At 38.4% G+C, this 24206-nt stretch overlaps 1 protein-coding gene across 5 annotated transcripts; it reads right to left on the bottom strand.

Annotated features, from left to right (window-relative positions):
- Positions 1-315: 315 nt before the first annotated feature.
- USP8 (ubiquitin specific peptidase 8) lies at positions 316-21359 on the bottom strand. 5 transcript variants are annotated; one of them, XM_071754446.1, is made up of 21 exons: positions 21233-21359; positions 19978-20077; positions 16493-16663; positions 15921-16065; positions 15366-15451; positions 12624-12765; positions 12016-12073; positions 11131-11278; positions 10704-10866; positions 9443-9584; positions 9028-9248; positions 7364-7957; positions 6106-6195; positions 5431-5511; positions 4757-5019; positions 3977-4189; positions 3241-3451; positions 2670-2906; positions 1980-2122; positions 1479-1611; positions 316-1258 (listed from the first exon to the last, which is right to left on the bottom strand). In XM_071754446.1, the coding sequence occupies exons 3-21, from the start codon at positions 16594-16596 to the stop codon at positions 1073-1075; spliced, it is 3360 nt and encodes a 1119-aa protein (XP_071610547.1). In that variant the 5' UTR covers positions 16597-16663; positions 19978-20077; positions 21233-21359; the 3' UTR covers positions 316-1072. The 5 variants fall into 5 exon arrangements, with proteins under 5 accessions (XP_071610547.1, XP_071610550.1, XP_071610548.1 ...); XM_071754449.1 differs by lacking the exon at positions 6106-6195; XM_071754447.1 differs by lacking the exon at positions 19978-20077.
- Between the last annotated feature and the right edge of the window lie 2847 nt (positions 21360-24206).

Genomic DNA, 24206 nt, shown 5'->3' with positions numbered 1-24206 from the left:
AGCTTGTCAGCTTCTGGAAACACAGTTATGGTCTTAATTCCACCACAAAGACACACACATGTGGACACAAAAGCTCACAATGTAGGTTTTAAGATTTCTGAATGCCAGCCTAATCAGAGAGGGAAAAACCCAACTCCAGAGCAGGGAAATAAACAACAATGCATCTAAAATAGTTTCTAAGCTAATTAGTTCTACAATAAGCAGTATTTTTTAATTTGAAAAATCTTTAAACTGTATGAATATGTTTCAGACTGTAATTATGTAGACTTGGGGCAAATACACAACTAGTCGAGAAAAAAAACACCAAACCCAAACTTACATTTAACAGGATATATTTTAAATCATTTCCTCATTAAGGTTTTTAATGCATGTGTACATGGAAATTTATATTAAAAAATTAAAAAGGAAAATCTTGTTTGTTTAGAATAACTGTGAAATGCACAAATATTGACAAAAGCTAACAAAAAAATTACAGCTCTGCTTTTTATTAAGTAGTGTTGCAATTACTTAGAGCTGGCAAATAAACACAATCCTCTGAGTTTGAGATTTTCACAAAAAGGACAACATTTTATTATATACATAGTTCTGATGTGCAAGTATGCAATCAATATGTACACTTACATTCCTAACTGTTTACATCATTCTAGAGTATTCACAGTAGAATCAAGCTTAAGGTTAGAAATGTGAAAAGGCCATAACAGTGAAAGAACAAAATAAAAGTCAAGATATGCCTCGGGATTTTAAGACATTTTAAACTACTTGTTAATAGACTTCAGATGACTAAGCTAGAATTTAATTTTGGAGCAGACTAAAAATATAGTTGTTTTTTAAATAAATAGTAATGCAAGTATGCTTTTTAAATGGTTTCACAGATGGCAGTAGTACCACAAGCATTATTACTCAGTCTTCTGATTTTCGAGCACTAGCACTGACCAGAAGGAGCCTGCTTTGCAGAAAAGCTGCTGCACCCATCCCCATACCTGGGACTGTCATCCTTTTGCATATTTCTATGCCTCCTCATACCTACTTTGCTCTTATACAAGGAAAACCAATTTTCTTAATGCACAGTGCTTTATGTGGCCACGTCCACTGCTCGCTGTTCATAAGAAGTGTAAAAGAGAATGTATGCAGCTGAGGACTTCACAGATGATGCTGAGATCTCAGATACTTCGTGGTCGTCAAATTTGAACCAGCGTTGTTTTGAAGCATTTTTGCAATAGGCTGTATAGTGCCCTCCATCCAACCCACCATAATGATTCTGTAAACACAAGAAGAAAAGAATTAATGGCATCAAAATCTGCCATTTTTTCCCTGGTTAGGGAAATAAGTTAGAACGTGAGATTTTTACTAAATATATGTATCGCTCTTTGTAGACTGCATCCAGAGAGGCAGCCTGGAAACCTGGATGAATCACACAAGCCAACCTAAACCCTTGGCATAAAGACAGGAGAACTCTGAAAGGTGGCACAGTTACTTACTGATACTGAAAACAGATTGTATCTCTTCAAGTTATTCTTTGGACCAATAACATATTGTGAAAGGTCAAGAGTTTCCAATGGGAAATCTACAGAAGTTTGAAGCTTTTGCTTCCATCTTCCATCATAGGAAAATCTAGAGAATTAAAAAGCATAATTAAGATTTACAGGTTGTTTACAAGCTGTTCAATAATGAAGATGGTCATTTATTTTTTTTAACCAGGACATGATCCCAACTAAGGCATTAGGCCCCCATCTCTTTATGCTTGCACATGTGTTTCTTAGCCCAAATGAAAAGAGGTTACTTGTAAAAATGTTCTGTGAACTACAGTCTAAAAGAACAGCCATCAGATGAACATAAAATTCTTGCAACATTACAAGTGGAAATACATCAACAACTTTCTCTAATTAAAACTGGTTAGCTATTGTAGTGCAACCATCAACCTCCATCAAAGCCTGGTCACTTCATCCTAATTAATTTTCACTGTTCACTGTTTCTCTTACCGTTTCAAGTGCACAAGAAGAACAGGTGGTAATTTCCAAATTTCAATTTTTTTCAAGGAATCCCTTCGAGTTTTGCAATGACTACAGTAAAATCTATTATTATCCGTGAGCTTTTCCTCTTTGGAGAACAATCTAAGGCATTCCTAAAACAAAAAACAAACACAGATTGTGAAGGACAGGTGTTTATAGAAGTATAGCAAAAATGATTGGGTCCTATTTTGGTTGTTAACCTGCATCAGTTATCTACATGCTCTGTATCACAAAAGTGAGGAAAAGTGAGGAAAAGTGAGTCAAATCCACATGTGAAAGTAAATTTGACTGGATATAATAATTAGCTGCAAGTCTGAAAATTTTAACTACAATATTTTGTTTAAAACCATAAAATATTTATACTATGACCTACAAAATGAATACAGTGTCTTTTCTGCCACTGCAGCTTCAGTATTTCCCACCTGACTGTATTTGGAATGTTTTAAGGAACGATCTTTTTCTTTCTAAATCTGAAAAGATTTAATATAATGAAGACTAAGATCTGCTCATGTTTCAGGTTAGTGTAAATTATGATGGAATATTGACTATTCACTACAACCGATATTGACTTCAGCAAGAGCTGCACAGAAGCAACATTATAAAGAAGACACAGAGAGATGTGTTGACTTCAAGAACTGATTCCCTCCCTTGCCAGCATACCTGCAGGGTGCATTTACTGTTGGATGCAAGTGGTAATGACAAATACATGAAAGCCTCAAAGGTCCGGGACTTCTTGTGACACGTCAGACACTGCACTGTGGATTTGAACTGGCCCTGGAAGAGTGCCACAATGATGGATTCATTGAGCTGTTTGTGTTTGTGCCAGGCTAGTTCTGCTGCTCTGAAGTCATCAAGATGATCATTGTTTTCTTCCTTGTATCTTTTCCTGTTGTCAGCCTGGAAAACATAAGTTTTAATACCACAGCTGCATATTAGCATATATAAAAACAGAAAATCTCATCTGTAGGCAAGCACACTACTGAATATTTGCAATATTTAAACGTGTCAGTGTAGCCATCTTTTTCTTGTCTAGCTAAGCTTCTTCCATTACTTCCTTCCCTATCTTACACTGTTTCAAAATAAGTTCCTACTTTAATTCTGAATACTAGGAATTTCCTTCTATACAAGGTTCCAGTAACACAATTTTCTTATGAAATAAGAGGGTCTTTTAAAAATTTATTTTTCTTCATCATCTGACAGGTATATAATTCATTAGAAATGTTTTGCTTACTTTATTTAGATCTTCATGCAAGCCATCCATTAGAAAGAGAAGCAGTTCTTGGGAGTCCTGTTGGCTATATCCTGCAAATTGGTCATTAATCTTTCCAATTGTAATTTTGAAGTCTTTTGGACTAATGTATTTATACTGTCCTGTCCATAAAGCTTTCATTATTACACCAAACTCTTCAGCAACTTCACCTTTGTGCCCCAGGAAATTTGACCTATACAATTAAACAGAGAAAAAAAATATTAAAAATCAGCCACTCAAATAATTTTTTTTAGTTAAAAAAAAAAAACAAACTAATGACATTACCCTAATTTTTAAATAGCTTCTTTAGACCAAAAAATCTGGCTGTGAGACTGTGTTAAAATTTTTGTCAACTTTATCACTGTAAGTTGGTTCCATATTCAAGACTGGGCTGATGGAAGGTATAGCTGCTGCCAGCTTGTTTGTAAACTGCTATTTAAATATTCTGTTTGGTTTTAGGACACACCAGTACACTTGTGTGTATGAATGAGTTCAGAACAATTTAAGTTTAAAATTTACTGTCACAGATTTGTCACATTTTTCACACATTGATTCTGAAAATCTCAAGACATGTAGAAGTGATCAGGTCTTCTACAGAAGAAAACCAACCCCCCCTAAATGCCAAGTTACAATTTTCTTTTAACAGTCATGATTTTTTTTCTTTCAACCATAAATTTAAGGATGAGAATAAGAATTGTTACCTGTACCAGATTGTTACCTGTTAATATCATCCTGATATAAGTTTCTGTTAAAATAATCAGCCAGGTGAGGTGCATTGCACAGACACTGTAATATGGAATTCATATAGCAAGTGTTCCCTAGATTCCGAAGTCCTGTCAGAGCTGGTCCTGATCCCCCAAACACAGGATTAAGATTACGAATTTGTGATGCAGAGAGTCTTGAAATTTCTGCTTTAGTGTAACAAACTGGCCTGGAAGGAAGAAATTTAATTTTTTTTTAGGAGTCTGACTTGAGAAGGTCACGCACATAAACCAACAGAACCACCTTCCCTCATCCTCCTGACACAGGATCCATATATTCAGGATTATGGCCAAGTGCCATAATTTCAGGTATGCAGAATCAGTCAATGCAACAGTGATAAATCTGTATACCCTGGCCTGTAATGAGGCTGAATACAGGCTCCATCAGTGGCTGGTGGGGTTTTTTTAAGAATTAGCTCTTGATTTAACCCAGTTTAAAAACAGAGAACTCTGCATTTCACAAGCTGTCAGAAGACTGGCATTTAATATGTTAACACAAGTACCACCACTTGAAAAGCCATCATTGTTCAATTGCACTGTGACCTTTGACATTCACATTAATACGTTAATTAGCTTAATTCTCAAAAGATAACTGCACATTGAACTTTCAGCAAGGAAATACAAGTCTATCACTCCTGCCTCCTTTCAAACCTACTTAGAAAATATTAATGAATTTCACTTGGTTAAACACAAAGTCCTATCCAATTGCACGAGTTGTAGTATCTCACTGCACATACTTATTGTCACGATTGACTGCAGGAGTTACAGGAATTCTTTTCTTCTCTTCCTCCTGAATGGCTTGGGTTATATCTGGGGAAGAGTAGGAACGCTTCAGTTTGGAGTGTTCTCTTTCTCGTTCAGTGGTCACCTGTGGCTTGGGTTTGTGAGTTGGAGGGGTTGATGGAGGAGTGGAGGAAGGAGCTATTTCTGGTGGATACATCTGAACAGTATTTGTTGGTGAGTGATAGTAACGAAAGGTTCCAGTGACTGGATCCAGAAACTTGGGGAAAAAAACAACAAATTGTTTAAAAAACAAGTAACAATCCACTGCTAACTCATTTACCTATTTTTAAGCTACTGTAAGAACAGTGCATGTGTTTTTTCAAACATTGAGACATTTAACAGTCATGACTGGCCTCAATATTTAATGGATTAAATTTACTGGAAGGTACCACCTTCACCAAAATGCATATTAAACAGCAACTGCCTAGTACCAGAAACATCAGATGAGCTCTACTAATTTAATTGCAAATAATGTTAAAATTCAGAAAATAACTGTGTGGAAGTTGGAGGGGGGATATTAAAAGAAAAAAAAATTACAGACTTATCTAACTTAGAAGTAAGACACAGTTGAAATGCATCACAAAACTGCAGAAGGCAACTTCATTATAACATCAGAATAGAAAGTTACCTTTGCCCAGCCTGCAGGCAGTCCTGGTATTATCCTTCCCATTTCTTCACTTCGTGCTCTTATTAAAGGCTCTCGCTGAGACTAATAAATAAATGGAAAGGTAAGGCATGTACAGTTACTTACGCAGAGCAGCAAGGTGCCTGTAACAGTTAACATGATTTAATTCAAAACAGTTCAATAAGAAAAGCTAAATTATAGCTGGAAATATAATTTAATTTACTGTTACGGTAATATAGTATTCCTGTTTTGTATCACTCAAGCTAAACAAAACCCAATTGTTGACATGCTCCAGAAAAAAAAGAACAATGCAGTCTTTTACAAAAGTCTGGACACTCAATTTCTCTCCTGAAGAACCTACTTAATTATCTGCTGCTTTTAAAACACATACAATGACCTTTTTGCCCTTTCAAAGCAGTATGTGAAAGAGTATGTGTGAGATGAAGAACAAGTGTGGAATGCTGGTTAATGCCATCAGAGACACATGAAGATTTCTACTGTAAGATTAAAATATTTTCCAGTTGACTATGACAAATGAAAAAAGCAAATAAATAGCTGTACACATGGCATATTTTCTTAAGATGATTACTTCAAAAACTGAAATGGGTGGACTTTAATATATTTATAAAGCATCTGCACTTAATTGGTTTTTAGCTACATACAACACATGGTATTTACTTTAAGTCTTTCAGTATCTTGTTCAGAATCCTCTCTAAGGGGTCCTGGCACTTGAGCTCCACTGTCTGGTTGTCCTTTAACCCCAGTGTGCTGTAAAACATTTTGAGAGAAGGCTTTCAATTTTCATCTGCAATGTTAGTAAAGAATGCTGATAAAGCAAAAAAGGAAAAAAATCAGGGTTGGATTTTCTTTTCTGGGTGGTTAATGCACATGCCACAAAGAAGTGGTTGGAGCAGGTATCTAAACCTTGTATTTATTCATCACAGGCTATAGTACAGGCAATTCACTGGAACAGCCTTTGCAGCTGAGTATTGTAATATGTAAGTCAGTCTGCTGTGTAGTTTCAAAAGCTCAAGAAATAAAAGTGCAGAAATTCCACCTACACTACCCCAGTAAAGCTGTGGGTTTGTAATGGAAGACATTTTCCCTTTTTACTTCTCACTGTGACAAAACCTATTCATGATAAAAGGCATACTGTGAAGTCAACAATTTATCTTATGCAGTCATTTTGGGACTATGTGAAGTTGCTGATAGTCAGAAGTTCAAGAATGACTGTGCTAAGGTTGTCCAGAAAGATTTATTTTGGCTTCCCTGTGCATCTGCATTATACAAGCATCAAAGTTTGGTCAAGTAACAACTGCAGTTGTAAAAGGAGGGAAAAAAATATCTTAATTGCATGTTCTTGAGAAGTGGTTTTAAGGATATCTGTTCTGTTATTAACCCAGCTTGACAAATGGCTCCTTTTTCATGATTTTTTAAGAATCTGAGGAAAGAAGGAACTGTGATGCCACAAAAAGAGTTGGAGCTGTTCTCAGCAAAAATACCAGATTGGAGTATTGCTTTGTTTCTTATTCCAGTTTTAAAAAATTCTGTAATATTAGCATTTATGCAGGTGGGGGCACTACAGAGTTTGTTGTGGTAATATAATTCTATCCTGAGCATGTGTTACAACAGTATAATATACAGTACTGGGCTGCTGCAAGAGATAGAATGCTACTATGCCTCAATTTTTAAAACAGGTTTAGAGCCTGTGAACCATCCCTTCTAGCTCCATGTCAGTGGGAAGTTTTACCATGTGAAATCCATGGTACTCACCACCAAGCAAGAACTGAGGTTGTCTTACAAAAAAAAAGTAAATTTATTTATGTTAAAAATAAAAATCCAATTATGTATTTAAAATTTCTGGATTGATACTAGAGTGTGAACTCACAAATCATCCTGAGTAATTACTCCATCTGTGGTGATGATTTTCACTAACCTTGCTTGAAACAGTCATAAAGGTCTGTGATGCATCAACCGGTCCACACCTCTGCATTTCTGGTGTTTGGATTCCCTTTTCTCTGTCTTCCATAGATACTTTGTCAGTCTCAATCCTTTTTGCACCAACGCTTTCTAGTTCATTTTTCTTTTGCTTTTTTGCTTCTATTGCTTCTTTACGTGCTCTTTCTTGTTCCTTTTCCTCTTGCTCTCTTTTTATTTGCTCATCCCTCTCCTTCTGCTCTCTGTCCTCTTTGGATTGCTGTAGCTTTTCTTTGTGTTCCTTTTCTTTCTGTTCTTTTGCTTTTTGTTCCTGTTCTTCTTTTTCTCGTTTGAGTCTCTCTTTCTCTTCTTCTTGTTGCCTCTCCCGAAGTTCTTTTTCACGTCTGTTTTTCTCTAACAGAGCAGCAGTTTCTGCATGTATCTGACTTTTTTCTTCTTCTGTTAGAAAGCTCTTTGTGTCACGTAATGGCTTTGTGGACCTGTCTGGAATTATGCGTCCATTTTCTACAGGCTGACTGTCACTGACTGTACCTTCAGGTTTTGGTCTGTGATCATCAGAGATTTTTAGAGAAGGTTTTTTAGAACGATCAACCTGCAACACAAAGGAAAGAACAACAATTCACTACAGCTATTACTGCTCTGTTAGCTCCCCTTCTTCTAAGTGAGATTTAAAAGAGAGTAAGGGTGATGAGAAGCTGACTTCTGCCAGAGAGACAGTGAACTTTCAAATTCATTATGTCTGGTAATTCAAACTGCTTGTTAGTAAAATCAGGTGTTCACTTAGAGATGTGAGATAAGAACCAACAAGCCCAACACAGCCATGAGGGCAGCATTAAGCACTGATTACTACAGCTCTTTATTTTCAAGCTTTCCAAGGTGAGTATTTTAGGGCAATCAGGCAGACAAATCTGGGCTTGGCTCTTTCAATCATGTGATTAAGGCAGATCTGCTTGATGGGAACAGGCATTTAAGAATGGCTTATGCTCAGGCCTAGGGGAGCAAGTAGCTTTTAATACTGAAGTAGAACTTCTGAAGAAATAAAAGCCAGTCTAGTTCATGAAGAAGCAGAAATAAGATTTAGGGTTTCTTAGCTGAAATCTGTACTAAAGGCAGTATCTAGAAGGGTGAAAGTGAAGAGTGACTTTAGCTTTGTTTCCCAAGGAAAACATTATTTTAGTGCAAGGAGACTACAAAGGTGTCTTTAGAAAGTTTTATCCCCATAGAAGGAAGAAACAAATCCCTATACTTTCATTGAGGAGCCAGCAGTGGTAAAAAAAAACCCACGTTATTTGAAGGAAAAGATGGTCTCTGGAAACCACACCTCTAGAACACACAAGGTAAGCCATGGCCTAACCTACCTGTATTTCATCATTTGTATCTTTTGAGTGGAAAACTTGGCTTCCCAACTTTCTGAATTAATCATCACTGACCTTCAATTTCTCTGGTGCTTATATAAAAATATTTATTTATATTAATTACCTTCAGTTTCATAAAGTTCTGTAGGTTAGTTACCATGGTCTCACAGACCACCAACAGTCTCTGTATCAGTGCACTTACAAATGGATATTGAGTTTGTTTCTTTGTGGATTTAGGCTTCTGCATGTGATGGGTTTCTAGCAGATTAACTATATATTAGCTCTGGAAAAGAGAAACACAGCTTACCTCAGGTATACTTCTTTTAGTTGGTGTTGGATTAACTAGAAATGAAGTGTCAGATTTTGGAACAGCAGCCCCCTGTACATTTGGTCTGTTAAGTGATTTTAGTCTCTCTTCCAATTTATCTCCCATTTCTTCATTTTCAGTCACTTCTAATGGAGATGGCTTTACAGCAACAACGGGTGGAACAGGAGCTGGCTCTTCCAAGGATGGATATGTAAAATCCACTTTAGAAGGGGAGAGAGGAGGAAGCATGAGAGAGCTCTTAATATGAAAACCCACGAAAGCAAAATAACCCCCATATTCCACCCTAAATTTTGGATTTAGGCAGAACAAGGCTATCCCAAACATACTTGGATAAAGATCTATCCAGTAACATTAAGCACTTGGAAGGGAAAGGGAGGTCATCTTTTATACTTACAAGAAACAGTCACTGCTTCACTCCTATGCCTGGGTGGAGTTACTTTAGCATTTGTTGTGTACTGGGGAAAACAGAGGAGCCAGTTTTCATAACCTCCTTCTAGAATTAAAGGTTCATTCTGCAGTATTGTTTTGCTTTCCCACTATGAGAAAAAAAGGTTGAAATTAAAATATTAAAAATAGAAAATTTTTACATTTTAACAATGTTGAAATCTCTGTTTCTAAATACTGCATTAAGAGACAGGTTATTTTTGAGGTTTTAAAATAAGAACTAAAGAGAATACGAAAACCCTTTGTGGGACAGAGACCCTCTTTCTGTTTGGAGAACACAGTCTCTGGTTCTACCTACAACAGGATATGAGTACTTCCAGTACAGACAGAACCACTTATACTACTTCAGGTAACAATCCTCCATGAAGAAAATAATGATAAACGTTTGCTTCATTTTCTTATCAGATAAGTTTGCTGTGTGATTTGGGGCATCAGCTTTAGAAAGCATAATGTTAACTTTCTGGAAAAACCTTGAGAATTCAGGCTCCAGAATGGCCTCTCCTGAGGTCCTCAGTATTGGAATATGAACAGGGCACAGAGATTTACAGATTATTCTGTGACAGAAAGATGTGCAGTCTTTCACAAAAGCCACCTATATAAAGAGTAGGGTCCTGGCCTGAAAATATTGAGCATCTGCTTAATATAACTCCTTGCACTGATGAGGCTCAAATTTAAAATCATGTTTCTTTAAAAGTTATTTTCAATAACGAACAAAAGCTAATTATGCTCAAGATACTTCTGACTGTCCTTCGAAAACTCCCCTATATAGTTCTATAAAGTGCCTGGCTGATAGGACTGCAAAGAAACTGGCCTTCTTTAGCCTGCCTGTGGCCAGCCACTTCCCATGAATAAGGGAATACAGGAAAAGAGGGTAACTGTTTCTGGCAAACAGTACTAAGTAGTTTCCCAAATAACTCTGTCCACTTACAACTCTAAGTTTATGAGATAGTTGTTGAGGAGGTGAGTTGAATAATTCTGCTATTTATCTATTTAAAAAATTACACTGCATCTATTTAAAAAATTACTGTAGTAGAGCACTACTGGAATGTGAAACTTCAGACTACACTTCTGCTATCAATATAAGAAGTCTTTGAACCAAAATGTTTGCCTGAAGTGTCATCAAGTCTTCCATACACTTTGTATTTTAGGTGCTTTAAGATTTTTTTTTAATTTATTGGGACGAATTAATATAAAATGTTAAACTTCCCAACCTTAAAAAGTGCATCTTTCAGGCTCTGAAGAGTTGTTCCTAGCCTTAAATCTTCAGCAGAACTAAACCAATCTAGCAGTATAACATAATCGAAGTGTCCTCTCCTCTTCCATGGATCTTTAGAATCCTCTGGGAGTCTGGCTTCAATCCAATTAGCAGTAACTCTGAAATGTATTGATATGCATTTAAAGACTACAGGTAACATTTTGTCCATATACCATATATGTTTATGTGCTTGGATAAAACAAACATGCTCTGGCTTGAAGTCAGTACATGCAAGAACAGAGCTGTCCAGGTCCCTCTAACCCACTGGTATGTAACAGGGACCCAAAAAAAAAGTGTGCAAACTTGAAAAGCATATATTTTTCCAGTCAATTTATAAATTTCTAAAATTAAGCATTTCACTATCATCTAACGTTTTTTCATACCCAGGACTAATAGCTTCTTCTGGGACACTGATGGATCTTCTTGGAATACAGGATTCCTGATAATCCTTCAGTTTTCGAGCATCCATTATAATCAGTTCAATATTTTTATCTGACATCATTGCAAGCAGTTTCTCAGGTGTGACTGCTCCTTAAACACAGAAAATATTAGATCCAAAATGCTACATTATAAATGATGATAGGTATAATCATATCTGACTGTCACAAGACTGCAAACAGAAAATACAACAGAGAAGTCCCACAAAGTCATGGAGGTGAGACACTATGGGATAAACATATTGGCCCTTTTGCTCCCCCTGCTATAGTAATTAGCACCTGATCTGCTCAATTAGACACCACTGAACACTGCAGTGATAAACTAGTTTAACTTTTTGTAATCTCATTTAAATCAAGCTATACAGGCAAGCATTTGTAAACTATATGCTGCAGATGTTTCTATTTAATAAAAAACTGTAGAGAACATTCTCATATATTTATTACAGGAACAAAACCAAGAAGGTTGGGAGGGGAAAGGAAGAAATTCTTATTTAACTTAGAAAGCTGGCACATTTCAGTCTTGTCTAGATATCTGCTTATCAGTTGAGAAGAAAATTTTCTTTATACCTTTACCACTCTAGGGCTAGTTCAGCTATTAAAAAAACTTAAATGCAGCTTTCTAAGTTGAAGAGAAGCAATGAAGGGTACCATACAGAGCTTAATTAATTACTAAAATGAAATGAATGAAATTACTACTGAAATGAAGGATACTGGAATTCTATGAAAATACTCTCAATGTGAAGTAACTCCTTTAAAATGGCAGCTACTTAAGTGATAGGTGCATAGGTATATGGAAATATTTTTCACATCTGTGAATTTTGCATCTCTTACCACTCAGACTGTCAGACTGATCCTTTTTTTCCAGCGATTGCTTCCTTTCACCATTAATCTGTGTTGTAAGGAAAAGAAAAAATGTTAGTTTAAGATCCAATGCTCAAAACCATTGATGGACAAAACCATGGGTGATGGACAGTGACTCTCACAGAGCTTGAAGGAAACTGCTCAGACTGGAAGCCAGAGGAATAAACCTAGAACAAAGATGTTTTCTCTTAAAGATGTGTTGAGAAATGTAGAAGATACCAAGGTTGCTGCCCTACCTAGGCAGACACCAGTTAAAAAGGCAAAACAACCTAGGACAGCACCACTATAGACAAAATTAATGAAGTGTTTGCTGAGAAATTAGTTTCTTTCCCCATTATTGCTGAAAAGTCAGCTCTTTCCTACAGATAAGATGTTATCCATAAAAAACAACTCCTATCTCATATAAGACTTGGACATTGGTAGGACTCAATATCTTTCAAAGAAAGATCAGAGAGAGTATAAGCTAATTTTAATAACCTAGGATTCTGAACTGGAAATACCTACTAGTAGAGACCTAATGCTAAATTAAAACTAAACATTTAGAATGAATTAGAATGTATGTAAACATCTTCACTTACCCTTTGGCTTTTTCCTTTGGAATCCACAGAGATTTCTGAGTTTTTGGCTGCACTCTTTCCATCATCTTTTGGTTCTTGCTTTTTCTGCAGTTCTTGTCTGTCTCTCTCTTCAAGCTGTTTCCGAACTTCAGCTTCCTCATATCTATTACAAAGAAAACAAAGTTCCTTTTTTTAGTATTCTGTTATTGGCTAGCCTTGGATAATTAACATCAGAAGCATCAAGTCTTGGGATGGAAGTGGGGAGTATTTAAAGTTTAAAAAGAAAGTGTTGTTCATGTGTGTGTTTCTAAAAAACCCATTTTCCTCCATGATGCCATGATACTGTTTCTACCACTCTTGAGCTGGTCCTCTGAAATCCTGTTTTGGGTCCTATTTCATGGCCACTGCTCTTAAGGGTAACCAGTTTTTTTCTCTGAGCCTGAGGTCACATTTAGCTATGGTGTAACTAAGTGTAATAGGTTTTTCATTTTGTAGAGAAAAGAGTTAAGCATTGGTGACTTAAAACAGGTAAACACCAGTGTATTGTAACAATCATTCCATGTATTATATTTAGTTTTGCAACAGAGCCAACAATGTTAGAAGTTAGTTCAGCTATCTATATTTCCTTTTTCTGAGAAGCTGGATCAGAACTACCTATATGGTAGGCACCACCTTCAGGAGGTAAACAAATTTAATAATACTGTTATGTCCTCACATGTGTCCCTGCTGTTTGTTGCAAACACTGGGGCTACAGTGAAGTCAATGCAACAACCACACATACTGCCAGAGTTTTGGTGTACCCAGCTCTTGTGCACAGCTGTCCATTCCATAAGGCCTTAGACTTTAATATTAAATCTCACAGCCTTTTGCCATTTTAAGGATGATCACAGTATTGTAAACAGGTGACTGCCAAACTACAGCTGTAGGTTTGTTTAGTCACACCACTGTTAAACAGCATTATATTAAATATAAGAGATGCTTAAGGGTTACTAGGGATCCATAAACCAAGAAAGAATGTTTTGAATGAGCAACTTTGACTGAACTGAGCAGTGAAACATGAACACTGAACTGTATTAGTAATTGCTCATTTTAATCAGGTGTTGCCTAATCATGATTAAAATGACAACAGTCCAGCTGTATTTCATATCAAGAGCACTGTATTAATAAACTAGATCATTAAATCAAATTCTTCCTCAAAGTCTACTCCACTAATAGGAAGGAGGCTCCTTATAAACTGGCTTTTAAACTGGCTTCTTGATTTGGAAACAGCATCATAAATTAGATAATAAATAAATTAGAATAGAGCATTTTGTTTTCATTTGGAGTTAACAGCACTAAAGCATGCTTCAGATTTTAATTTCATTCAGTCAATACAGAATATTTACCCACCAATTTCCCATTTACCCACTGACAGGCTTCTGAAGCACATATTAGGTCATTCATGCAAGTACACACTCACCAATAAAAATGATATTTCAGCAGCTCCACTTTTAGTTAACAATTAACATTTGAACTATTTGCTGGCCTACTGCCTGGAGAAGAAATTATACAAATAATTTTCCTGAAACCACTTCTGTGGTTACGCAGGAGTCAAGTTTCATTTGTATTAACTTCAAATGCATACACATTTTGCCCAGAGTAGCTGAAAGTTATTGTGTCAACTTTCAAAACTCAGTTCCTATCACAAGTTATTAAACAATAAATCTCTAAATAATTTTGGGTTTCTTTATTTCTATTAGTGTTTACTCTTACAGTGAATTTCTAGCTTTGTTGGATTTTAAGACTCTGAAGTGCTTAATCCAGAAAGTTAGTTTAGGTCAATAAGGAAATAGGAGTGTACTTGCACATATATGGAAAAAAGACTTTCATGATACTATAAACAAAATAATCTTTAGGTTTTCCTTGCTTTTTACTTAAAAGGGCACAGAATATGCTTCCACAATAATTCCTGAGGTGGGGTGTGTGGGAAGGGAAATGTGCTGAGCTGAAGGGAGAGAGTAAAAAGGCAGGGAGAGAAATATAGTTGCTGAGGATGAGAGAAGCAGATAAGGCTGGATGCAAGACATTCTGCCTTAAGAATCACCTACAGGTATGTTCTACCTGACAACTTTTTAATGACACAATTTTGTGGCTTATGGCACAGAGACACAAAACAGTTGTAAATGAGCTACCCAACAGCCTGTTAGCATTAGCACAGTTACACACTGGCAAAACTCTGTATTTCCATATACATGTTTGCATGCAACAGCAGTAGAGAAAAGGTGTAGCAGCTACCTAGAAAATCAGAACTGTGCTTTGTTAATGTAAACAAAATCCACAGTAGGAGAACTCCCTAATGGATGTCAAGAACATTAATTAGTATATTTGGGTTCAGATTACTTCATGATATAAAGAGTAAGGAGTAAAGAGTATAAAGTATAAAGAGTAAGGAGTAGCTCTTGATCATCTCTAGTACATATGTATAGTTAATATCTTACGGTTTCTTTTTAAGTACTCGTTAAACAAAACCAGGAGACAATATCAACAAATCAGAGTTACCAAGAACTAAAAGACAATGCATACAGTGGCAAGTTAGTGGTGTATGTGATGATGAAAATTATCTCTAATAACAGACTTCTGTGGATAAACAGTTTAAGCTCTCAGGAGTTTTGGTTACCTAAGGTCTACTCAAGTGCAATCCCTTACTACTAAAGAGCAAGAAAACCTGCAATTGCACATGCACAGGCTTCAGGTATCTCTCATCTATTAACTGTATTCACATACCTCAGTTTAAGGCTGTCTGAGAGTCTTTCAGCTTCTTCAACAGCTTTTTTTAAATTTGTAGGTCCAAGAATTGAATGAAAATAATCCTAAAATTACAAGCATCACCCCAGGTATTAATAGTACAGCTTAATAATGCCTACTTCCATGCACATCAAGAACCACTAATGTATGGAGAGTTGGTATCATAATGATATGCCAACACAAGAAACTCTTACGAATCAAAATATTTTCCTCTCAAACATAAGTTTGTAAGTAAATATGTTCTATAGCACTAATAACTGAGGGCTAGGCAAGTTTCAACAAAGTTTGAATAGGAAAGATGACAGCAACACCTTTCTCCAAAGAAGTATTCACAGATCTAACAATTCTTATACCTTATGTATTAAAAGCAAACAATAAAAGCAATTAACAATAGATTTGTCAAAAATAGGAAGGAAAAATACCATCACAAGTTGAGACAGTTTACTTAATACCCTTGAATGTGCGTTAGTGTAATTCTCTGCACTTCCAATACTTCTACAAATGCAGAAGAGGACAGTCAGAAAGGTTTTATACCTGTTGCTGCTTAAAATCAGGCCTCTTTTTAATAAATTTATAAACAGCCACATATTTCATATATAGGATGTAAGCTTTTTCTTCATCTTGGTCCAGTCTGCTTTCCTCTGCTGCCTTGAAAAGCTTAAGAGCAGTATGCACATAACTGAAATCAAAGAAGAGGAGTAAAACACGTGATTGTTGACTTTTCCCAAAACACTTTTTCATTACAAGATGACATTATAAGTGCTCAAAGCCTCTGCCTGTATATTATGTTTGATTTTACCATCTTAATATAAGGCTTTTGTGAAATATGAACTGCCATAATTGGTAATGAATTGCCAAATAATGTTTCACTTTGTTAGTTTGTCTACTAGCCTTTTTTGAAATCTTCCATAATTAAATAACATAATGAGATATGGAAAGAAGTACTTGGCAAGAAATTTCTCACTCCTAAAAATAACATTTTTTGAGGAAAATTTAATCCACAGTAAGATGAAATTAAATCCACAACATAGTTGTCGTGGAAGCTGCTCTGAAGAGTAGCACTAATACTTTAAATATTAATGCAAAATCAATTAAAATACATTTACCTCTTTGTACTTGACTTATCAGGTTTTATTTCTACCATTGTGTTGAGATCTTGCAATGAAGTAGAGAGATACAGCTCCTTTGGTACAGACGCCACAGCAGGCATGTTAATGTTGTTACTTATGTCCCTCCTAGGATGGTGCAGCTTCTTACAAGTCTCTATCAATATTTTTCTGGGGGAGGGAAAGGTAAGGAGAGTCCAGTTACATCCCATTGACTTTTAATACAGCTATAGTTACTGGTATGGGGTTATCTCACCTCACCAATATAAGACAGTCTGGAACTTAAACAGTAAAAAGATCAGGGTATTATGAAAGATTCTACTGTAATTTAATTGTAGGTAATGAATTTGAGCCCTAGTATCTGATCTGGTCTGCTACAGACTGGAGAAATGTTGTTATAATACTAAAGCATCAGTACTTATCAATACACATATGTATTTGATATTAATCTGTATTACTATCATTAAAACAGAATTATTAACATAGAAGGATGCATATATTTAAGACAAAAAGAAAAAATCTGTGGGTTATTCTGGGCCATTATTTGTAACACAAGCGTAAAAGGAAAAACAAAAGTTTTTCCAGAAGCCAAAGAACTTCTTTCCTACAAGTAAGAATAACAATGTAGACACTTAAACTATTTAAATGTTTGTCATCCATAAGGGTCCTCTTTTATCAGTTTTAAGTATTACTGAGCAAACAGAGTGCCTGAAAAGTTCACTATATAAATTATCCCAAAGTGATAGAATTACTTGAAACCACTCCAGGTAGTTCATCAAGAATGTTAGTAATATGTTGCTAATAGAAGATTAGGAAAATAAGAAAATTTCTGAGTTAAGTGTTCAAAATCATCATAACCAGCAAACACATTCAACTCTTCACACCAGTAAGTGTATTATTAAAAGTTAGATGACTTCTCAGTACTCTTCATATTAGTAATGGATAATTATTTTGTCACTACCTTAGCACAAAGCTCTGCGAATACACACTACACCCATGGCAATACAACTTCTAATATCTTGGTAAGAGACAAGCTGAGAAAAGGAAGGTTGCTACTGTTAAGAGTTGAATTGAAACTTCTTGGATATCCTATAGGTTTTAAAACTCCAAGATGTCTTTGTCTTTCTGCTTTCATTTGGAAGTTCTCTCCAGTTAGCCATGAAATAGTTAAGCTGAGTTTGGCCAGAAGGGATTATTACATCATCTCATCTAACATTCTGCATAGAGCAGTCCATTGAGTGTGATACAGTCTAACTAAAGATCTTTGATTCCTCATACACAGTAAGCTGTTTTAGCCCTTGGGGGTGGCATGGAACTGAGGAACTGAGCTCCTTTCAAGTGGTGAGACATTAAGGTTCCAGTGATACTGAAGAAATTAAGGGAACCAGCTAGAAGAAAGATGCTCAAATGATCCCAACTAGTAAATTATTTCCTAGTGAAAACCCACATGGCCTTTGACATGATGAAGGCAGGGCATTTCCTTTCCACCCTCAATGTGATAATCAGCACCACAAGTGTGATCAAAAAAACCCATCAGCTATTGACCTCAGAAAGAAGATTCACCCAAATTAATCTACCTGTAACTGCCACCAAATGATGTGGTCCCAATTTTCCTCCCTCTTTCTCATGTTGGTCTGGTACTTGTCCAACTTCTTACTGAGCCAGTTCAGCTTGCTGAACAGGCAGAGAGGCTATGGAGCCTGTGCATGGAGAGCAGTCAGGGTGTGCAGCCAAGAACAATGGGAACGTGGCTCACAGCTGTTATTCTTTGAAGTATCATTTCATCTATCACTAGGTTGACTGGTTTTGGTGTAGGAACTGGTTATCAAATAAAGATACTGAGTTAACCCAAACCCTTGATAAGTTCATGTTGGAAATAAATGCAATAATATGGTAAAACAAGTGTCTAATTATGATTCTTTGGTTTAAGCTCTGGCATGCCAAGGTCAGACTAAACAATATCCAGCCAGATAACTCACTGCTTAAACACAGATGCTGCACTTGCTAATTTTCCAATTACATAGAACTTTCTGAAGTTGATAAACTTCTCAAAAATTCTTTCTTAGGAGACTGATTTTCAGATAGTTTTAGGAGGTAAATAAGTCATCAAATACTCATCTTAATGAACAAAAAGCAATAATATATCCCATAACCCACTCATCTTAATACATTATTTTACCTATATCAAATGAGACTTAAATTTTCAGGGAGTCATTTATGTGCTGAAAATAAGGGGTTGATGAACTGCCACACAGATATCACTGCCCCAAAATAGAGGACCTTTCCAATCTAAAATATTTTTTTTTTCCTGAAACAAAGACATACTTTTTACAGCCTCACAGAATTACAAAGAAAGCCTTCACTCTTAGGATTAGACAAGCAATCCTAAGATCTTACTACCTTTAGAGCATGTCTTTACCTGGCTTTTTTCTTCCCCCTTGGAACTGTAAATAGACTTTTCCTTTGAAGCTAAGTCCTTTCCAAATATATCTTCAGTGTTTGCTCTGTTACGTAACCTGCATTTTCTTAATCTTAAGTGGCAGCAATTGGTTGTGTTCTGACATAATAATGTAACCGACTATGTTTTCTGAAAAAAGACATGAACATAATATCACTGTGTCTGTGTGCATGTGAGAAAACAAAACCAAAATTATGTGGCAGATGAACCATTCAATAGAAGGGAAAAGATGCTACTGAATTCTCAGTTGTTGCTGACACACCTTGATATGAGCAGATCTTGTGGAACCTCATCAACCTCATCTATAGAAACTAGTGGATAAAAGCCAAACCTGAATTTTGGCCCAGAACAAAAATTGGATTTTCATGGTTAGTAACTTAAAACTGCAGTTCTTCAAATGGCCAGACAAGGTCAATACTGAACTTCTATTTCCTGATCTGAAGAAACTTGTATACCTTTCTTTAAAACATGAACTACTAACAATGGTATCCAATGAGTGAGCTATTACTCTTTAACCTCTCATAGCACCATAGTTCATACAATATTGTGCAGTAAAATGAGTAAGAATGGATTGTATTAAGAATAACATTTTCTAAAAAAAAAAATAAAATTCCCAACAAACTGTTTAACAGAATTACATATAGCATAAATCATAAATTAGTATGAGGTTTCTGTTGCAGTTTCTAACGCATTCTTATATACAGAACTTTAACTATGGAACTATAATGCCAAGCCAATATCCCAAAAAATACAGTGGGAGTTATGCTTGGATGTTAATAGGCATTACTTAGAATGGATAGTTTTACACTCACAGGGAAACATACCTGTTGGTAACAGGTTTTTCAACATCTAATTACAGTGCCTGTTATTACTAAGGATGTGAGTAAGCTTTAAATGACATGACCACAGCAAGGACAACACACTGAAGCAGTTATATTGCAAGCACCATCAACTGACAGTCTGAAATAAATTGGCATGCTAAGTACTGTGCATCACCAGTTCAGGTATGTAGTAATAATTCACCTACTTTTTTTTCTTTCTCTGTGATTTGAACAAATAAGAAATGGGCTTCTCACAAGCATTATGTTCCTCATGTTCTCTTGGAATTAAGTTTTACTATCAGTACTCTGTGAACAAGAGTTGGTTTTGTCAAGATTATCAGTAGTAATCCAGAGATACAGTATTATAACATGACTGAACTATACAATTGGCATATTTACCTCTCTGAGCCCTCTAGTTTTCTGTCAGGCTCTGGTTACTGTTGTCACTACAGGCCACGGTCTTAATGTGCATAGGCTGATTATAACCACCGGGGCTTCTTACAGCAATTATACTCACTCTGAGTACTCCAAATTTTATAGTTTTGCTGAGTACCACCAGAGCAGCAACACACTGTGGGTCTGTCTCTGTCCAGGCACTCTGCTGAAGCTGCCTGCACTGCCAGGCTGGGAGCCACTCCTTTTGCACTGGGAGAAAATCCCTTCTGACAGCTCGATCACCAAACAGTTCAACGGATACTGATGGGGAGGAGGAAGACACTACCAAGTTAAATTTCTTATATTTATAAAGCTGGATTTCATACAGGAAGTTTGAAAGTTATTCCGTGTAAGTAAGAACGCAAATAGCTTCACTTATTTAGATCAACTAAAATCTGCAAAGTGTACACAAACACTATAGGTCACAAGAAGCTCCGGACGTGACAGAGAGGCTGAAAACTCCTCCAAGTTTTCACTTGGGCGGTTAAAGACCCTGGGAAGCCCGGGTGCGGGCCCCAGACCCCGCCGCCGAGGGCAGGGCCGGTGCCGTGGGAGTCTCCATGACACCGCAGCTCTCCGCCTCGCCCGCTCCGGCCGGAGGGATGCACTCTGGGAAGCGAGGATCCCCTAACACCTTCCTCCCGCCTTTCTCCGGTTCCGGGGCAGCTTCGCTCGACCCCGGGGGGGTTCACACCTCAACGCGGCCGGGCTGCGGCTGGGGGAACTGCGGGCTGCCCAAGGTCACACCGCCGGCCCCGGGGCACAGGGCTGCCCACCGGGACAGGCCCGATCTACTCCAGCACCATCCAGTCCGACTTCCCCCGCCCTCCGCAGCCCCTCGCAGGGTCGCCTCCCCCCTTGCACGGCAAGGCCGGGCCTGTGGCTCCCTCCAAGGGCGCCCGCCCGCCCCCTCCCACCGCGGCCCGGGGAGGGTGTGAGGCGAGACCGCCTGCCCTGCAGGCCTCGCTCCCCCGGCGGCCCGGCCAGCGCCTCCGGCCAGCGCGGCGGGATCGACGCCGTACTCACCGCCGCGGGGGCTCGCTGCCTCAGCCTGCCGGCCCCGGGCAAGCCCATGTCCGAGCGCTGCTGCTGCTGAGAAGACGCTACGCGGCCATGGCTGCTGAGGCGGAACTCGGCGGTTTTCCTCCCTCCCTCCCTCCCAGGCCTCCGCTCCCCCGCGGGGGCGGGGACTCTCCGCGGCCCTATCCGGGCTGCGGGGCAGGGCTCGAGCAGCGGCGGGAGCCTGGCGCCCAGCCGCGGTCCTGCGGAGCCTCTGGGGCGCGGCTGGGCCGGGTCAGGCGGAGACCCGTGCTCGCCGTGGAGCCAGCTCGGAGCCAGGGGAGGTTCTAGGGGCGGTGTGAGGAGAAGGGAAAGGCTCAGGTGATCACCACCCGCGCTGGCTCCTCAGGGTTAGCTAGAAGGCTCACGGAGGACGTGGGGTTACCCACGGCCTCATCCACCCGTGACAGCCGCTCTGCTGTGCTCGTCCCGGCCCTGCCTGTGGGCCTGGCGCCGCTCCTCCTCATTTGGTTTGTGGGCGTTCTGTGCTCAGAGCTGTGTCAGGTTTTGAGGGCCGTGCAGCGTTCGCAGGGGATGTTAAACTGCCCCTTCTGCTGCACTGTGAGATCTGGTGTGGGAAGGCAAGACTCCTTCCCCTAGGAAAACAATTTTTTTTTTCCTTTTTTTTCTCTAAACTGCATTGTCTGGGCACGCTAAGTTCACATCTCGTTTTGTTGATGGCAGTGTTTTTTGTGCAGCTTGTCGTTTACTATAACACATACCTCAGGGATGGCAGGTATGTGTAGACATGCTGGGATTTAAAACACTGGAAGAAAGAGAGGGGAAAGGGTGATGCTGAGACTGTTTCTAGTCAGTCTGTCAGGCAAGTCACATCATCATGGTCTTACACAAACAAAAAGATGCTCTATCCTGCCACAGTCATAGTCTGTCCCCGAACTGTGTCAAGGTGAGGGGTTCAAAATACTGATTCATTGCCCAGAAGGTGTAATTGTATCAGTACTTAGTGGTAGTGTAATATTGGTTGGTACTTGGTTCATGAAAGGCTCAAACAATATCCTCTAATTTACAGTGCATGTAAGTGGTCAGACATGTAAAATATTCTGGGAAAAATTAGTACAACTCTGTATCTTCTATACTGTGCAATCAGAGAGGTTAATACCAAAGAGAGTAGATAAGAACTTTAAAGTAAGAACTTTAAACTGGATAATATTAAGAACACAAGGCTCTTTTAAGTACTTTGGAACTGCTCCATTATATGTAGCCAAGATACATCATGCGAAAAAAAAAAAAAAAAAAGACAAGATGAAAGAAGTCCAATCATATCAAGGTATAGGCCCTAAGTGTGCAAATTAGTGTTGAGCATCATACCAGTTACTATCCAAACTGGACTCGGTGTCCCTTTTATTGTTACTCTTATATGAAGATACTGTCATAAAATCTTGTATGGGAAAACCCCAACCATATGCAAGAGGACCTGCCTGTACAATTAGATTTACCATATTCAAGAACTGGTTAGAACATGCTGTAGTGTTGCCTTAGGCTAAAACACATTCTCCTATCAGCACGTATGTTACTGTGTAGCAGTACTGCATAAATAGAAAAAATAATTTTAAACAGTAGAAATCAGTGTGCTTTTTAAAAGAATGTACTGGACTATTTATTAAACAAAACCTATAAATTACTATCTTAAAAGGCAGGGTAAAAAAAAAAAAGGGAAAGATACCATGTTCTTTGCAGATGTGAAATGTGTTTTTACTTGCCTACATTTGACATCAAATAGCTTTCTGTTGTGAATCTTTAAAAAAAACCCCACACAGTAGATGATCATTTTTATTAAAGACAGAAGTTGTGATTCTAACAATAAAATCTCTTGTACAGTGCTAGTGAACTAATGCAGACTGCATTCTTCACCTCTGGAGATTTTCAATGATACAGGATGTTTGGCTTTCTGTAGCACTGCAGCTACCACCACCAGGCAGTCCTGCTTGTCAGTGCATGCCTGTGAGGACATCGTGTTTTCTGCATCTACTGCTACTGTGTAAATGAAAACCCGTAATACGGACAAACGCTTGTTGAGAGACACGCTCAAAGAGTGGAAAAGAAATGTGATCAAGGCTGGATTTAAGGTTCCCATGCCCTGGTGACAAATGACAACCCCGAAAGCGGGTGCCTGGACCTGTTCTGTGGTGCCGCCTTCTGGCTGATCACTCGAGAAAAAATAAGTCAACAGGCCCTGAGCCTGGAGATAACGTATCCAGGAAGATGAAATGGCATTCCAAAAAGTGCATGGATAATTCCTCCCTGCCTAACTCAAATTAAAAATACTGCAAGAAGCAGAGTTCTGTCAGATGGGGTGGCGTGAGCCCCGCGGGTGTCCCTCTCAGCCAGGAGCGCTGCGCTGCTGCACCACATGGGAACCGCGGTTCTGTGCCCTGGACCGAGTGGGTCTGTTTCATCAGTGACTCAAAAATGCAGCTCTGTGGTATCGGTGAGGTGATGTTCACTCTTAGGAATCTGGCTACTTGTATTTGCTCCAAAGCAAGGGCAAAAATCCAATGGATTTGTAAACAATGCTGTTACAAGTATTCATCTGATTAAGGATACCTGATAGGCATCATGATCTCCGAAATAAGAGCAGAATGTTGTGACCGATACATTTTCCTGAAGGATGTAGATTATGGGATCTATGGTTTACAGTAGTACCAGATCTGTGACTTGGGGTAGCTTTGTGGCAAATGTGATCATTTTGCACTATTGAAACAAAACTGGGAAAACCTTTGAGAGGCTGGGATGTCAGGTCCAGAGCTGTCCAACAGAGCAGCGAGACCCTAGGACCATTTTGAAGTTGCCATTTTTATCAAATCCTTGATCTATGATCCCATAGCGTAGCTAAAGCCCCAACCAGGGGGGAACCAAGGCAGGAAAAACCTTGCTCAGTAAGAGCACCCTCTCCTGGGAGCACACTCGGGAATCCCATCAG

Source organism: Heliangelus exortis, chromosome 11, assembly GCF_036169615.1.
Source record: "Heliangelus exortis chromosome 11, bHelExo1.hap1, whole genome shotgun sequence".
NCBI classification, from domain to species: domain Eukaryota; kingdom Metazoa; phylum Chordata; class Aves; order Apodiformes; family Trochilidae; genus Heliangelus; species Heliangelus exortis.
This window is presented reverse-complemented; position numbering and strand designations above follow the sequence as displayed.

Excerpts from the sequence above, each read along its gene's own strand:
- USP8 (XM_071754446.1), bottom strand. The coding sequence starts at position 16,596 with ATGCCTGCTGTGGCGTCTGTACCAAAGGAGCTGTATCTCTCTACTTCA. Across the intron at positions 12,766-15,365 it reads TCAGACAGCCTTAAACTGAG|ATATGAGGAAGCTGAAGTTC; the intron begins GTATGTGAATAC and ends TCTTTGTAATAG. Across the intron at positions 5,512-6,105 it reads AAGATACTGAAAGACTTAAA|TCTCAGCGAGAGCCTTTAAT; the intron begins GTAAATACCATG and ends TTTATTTATTAG.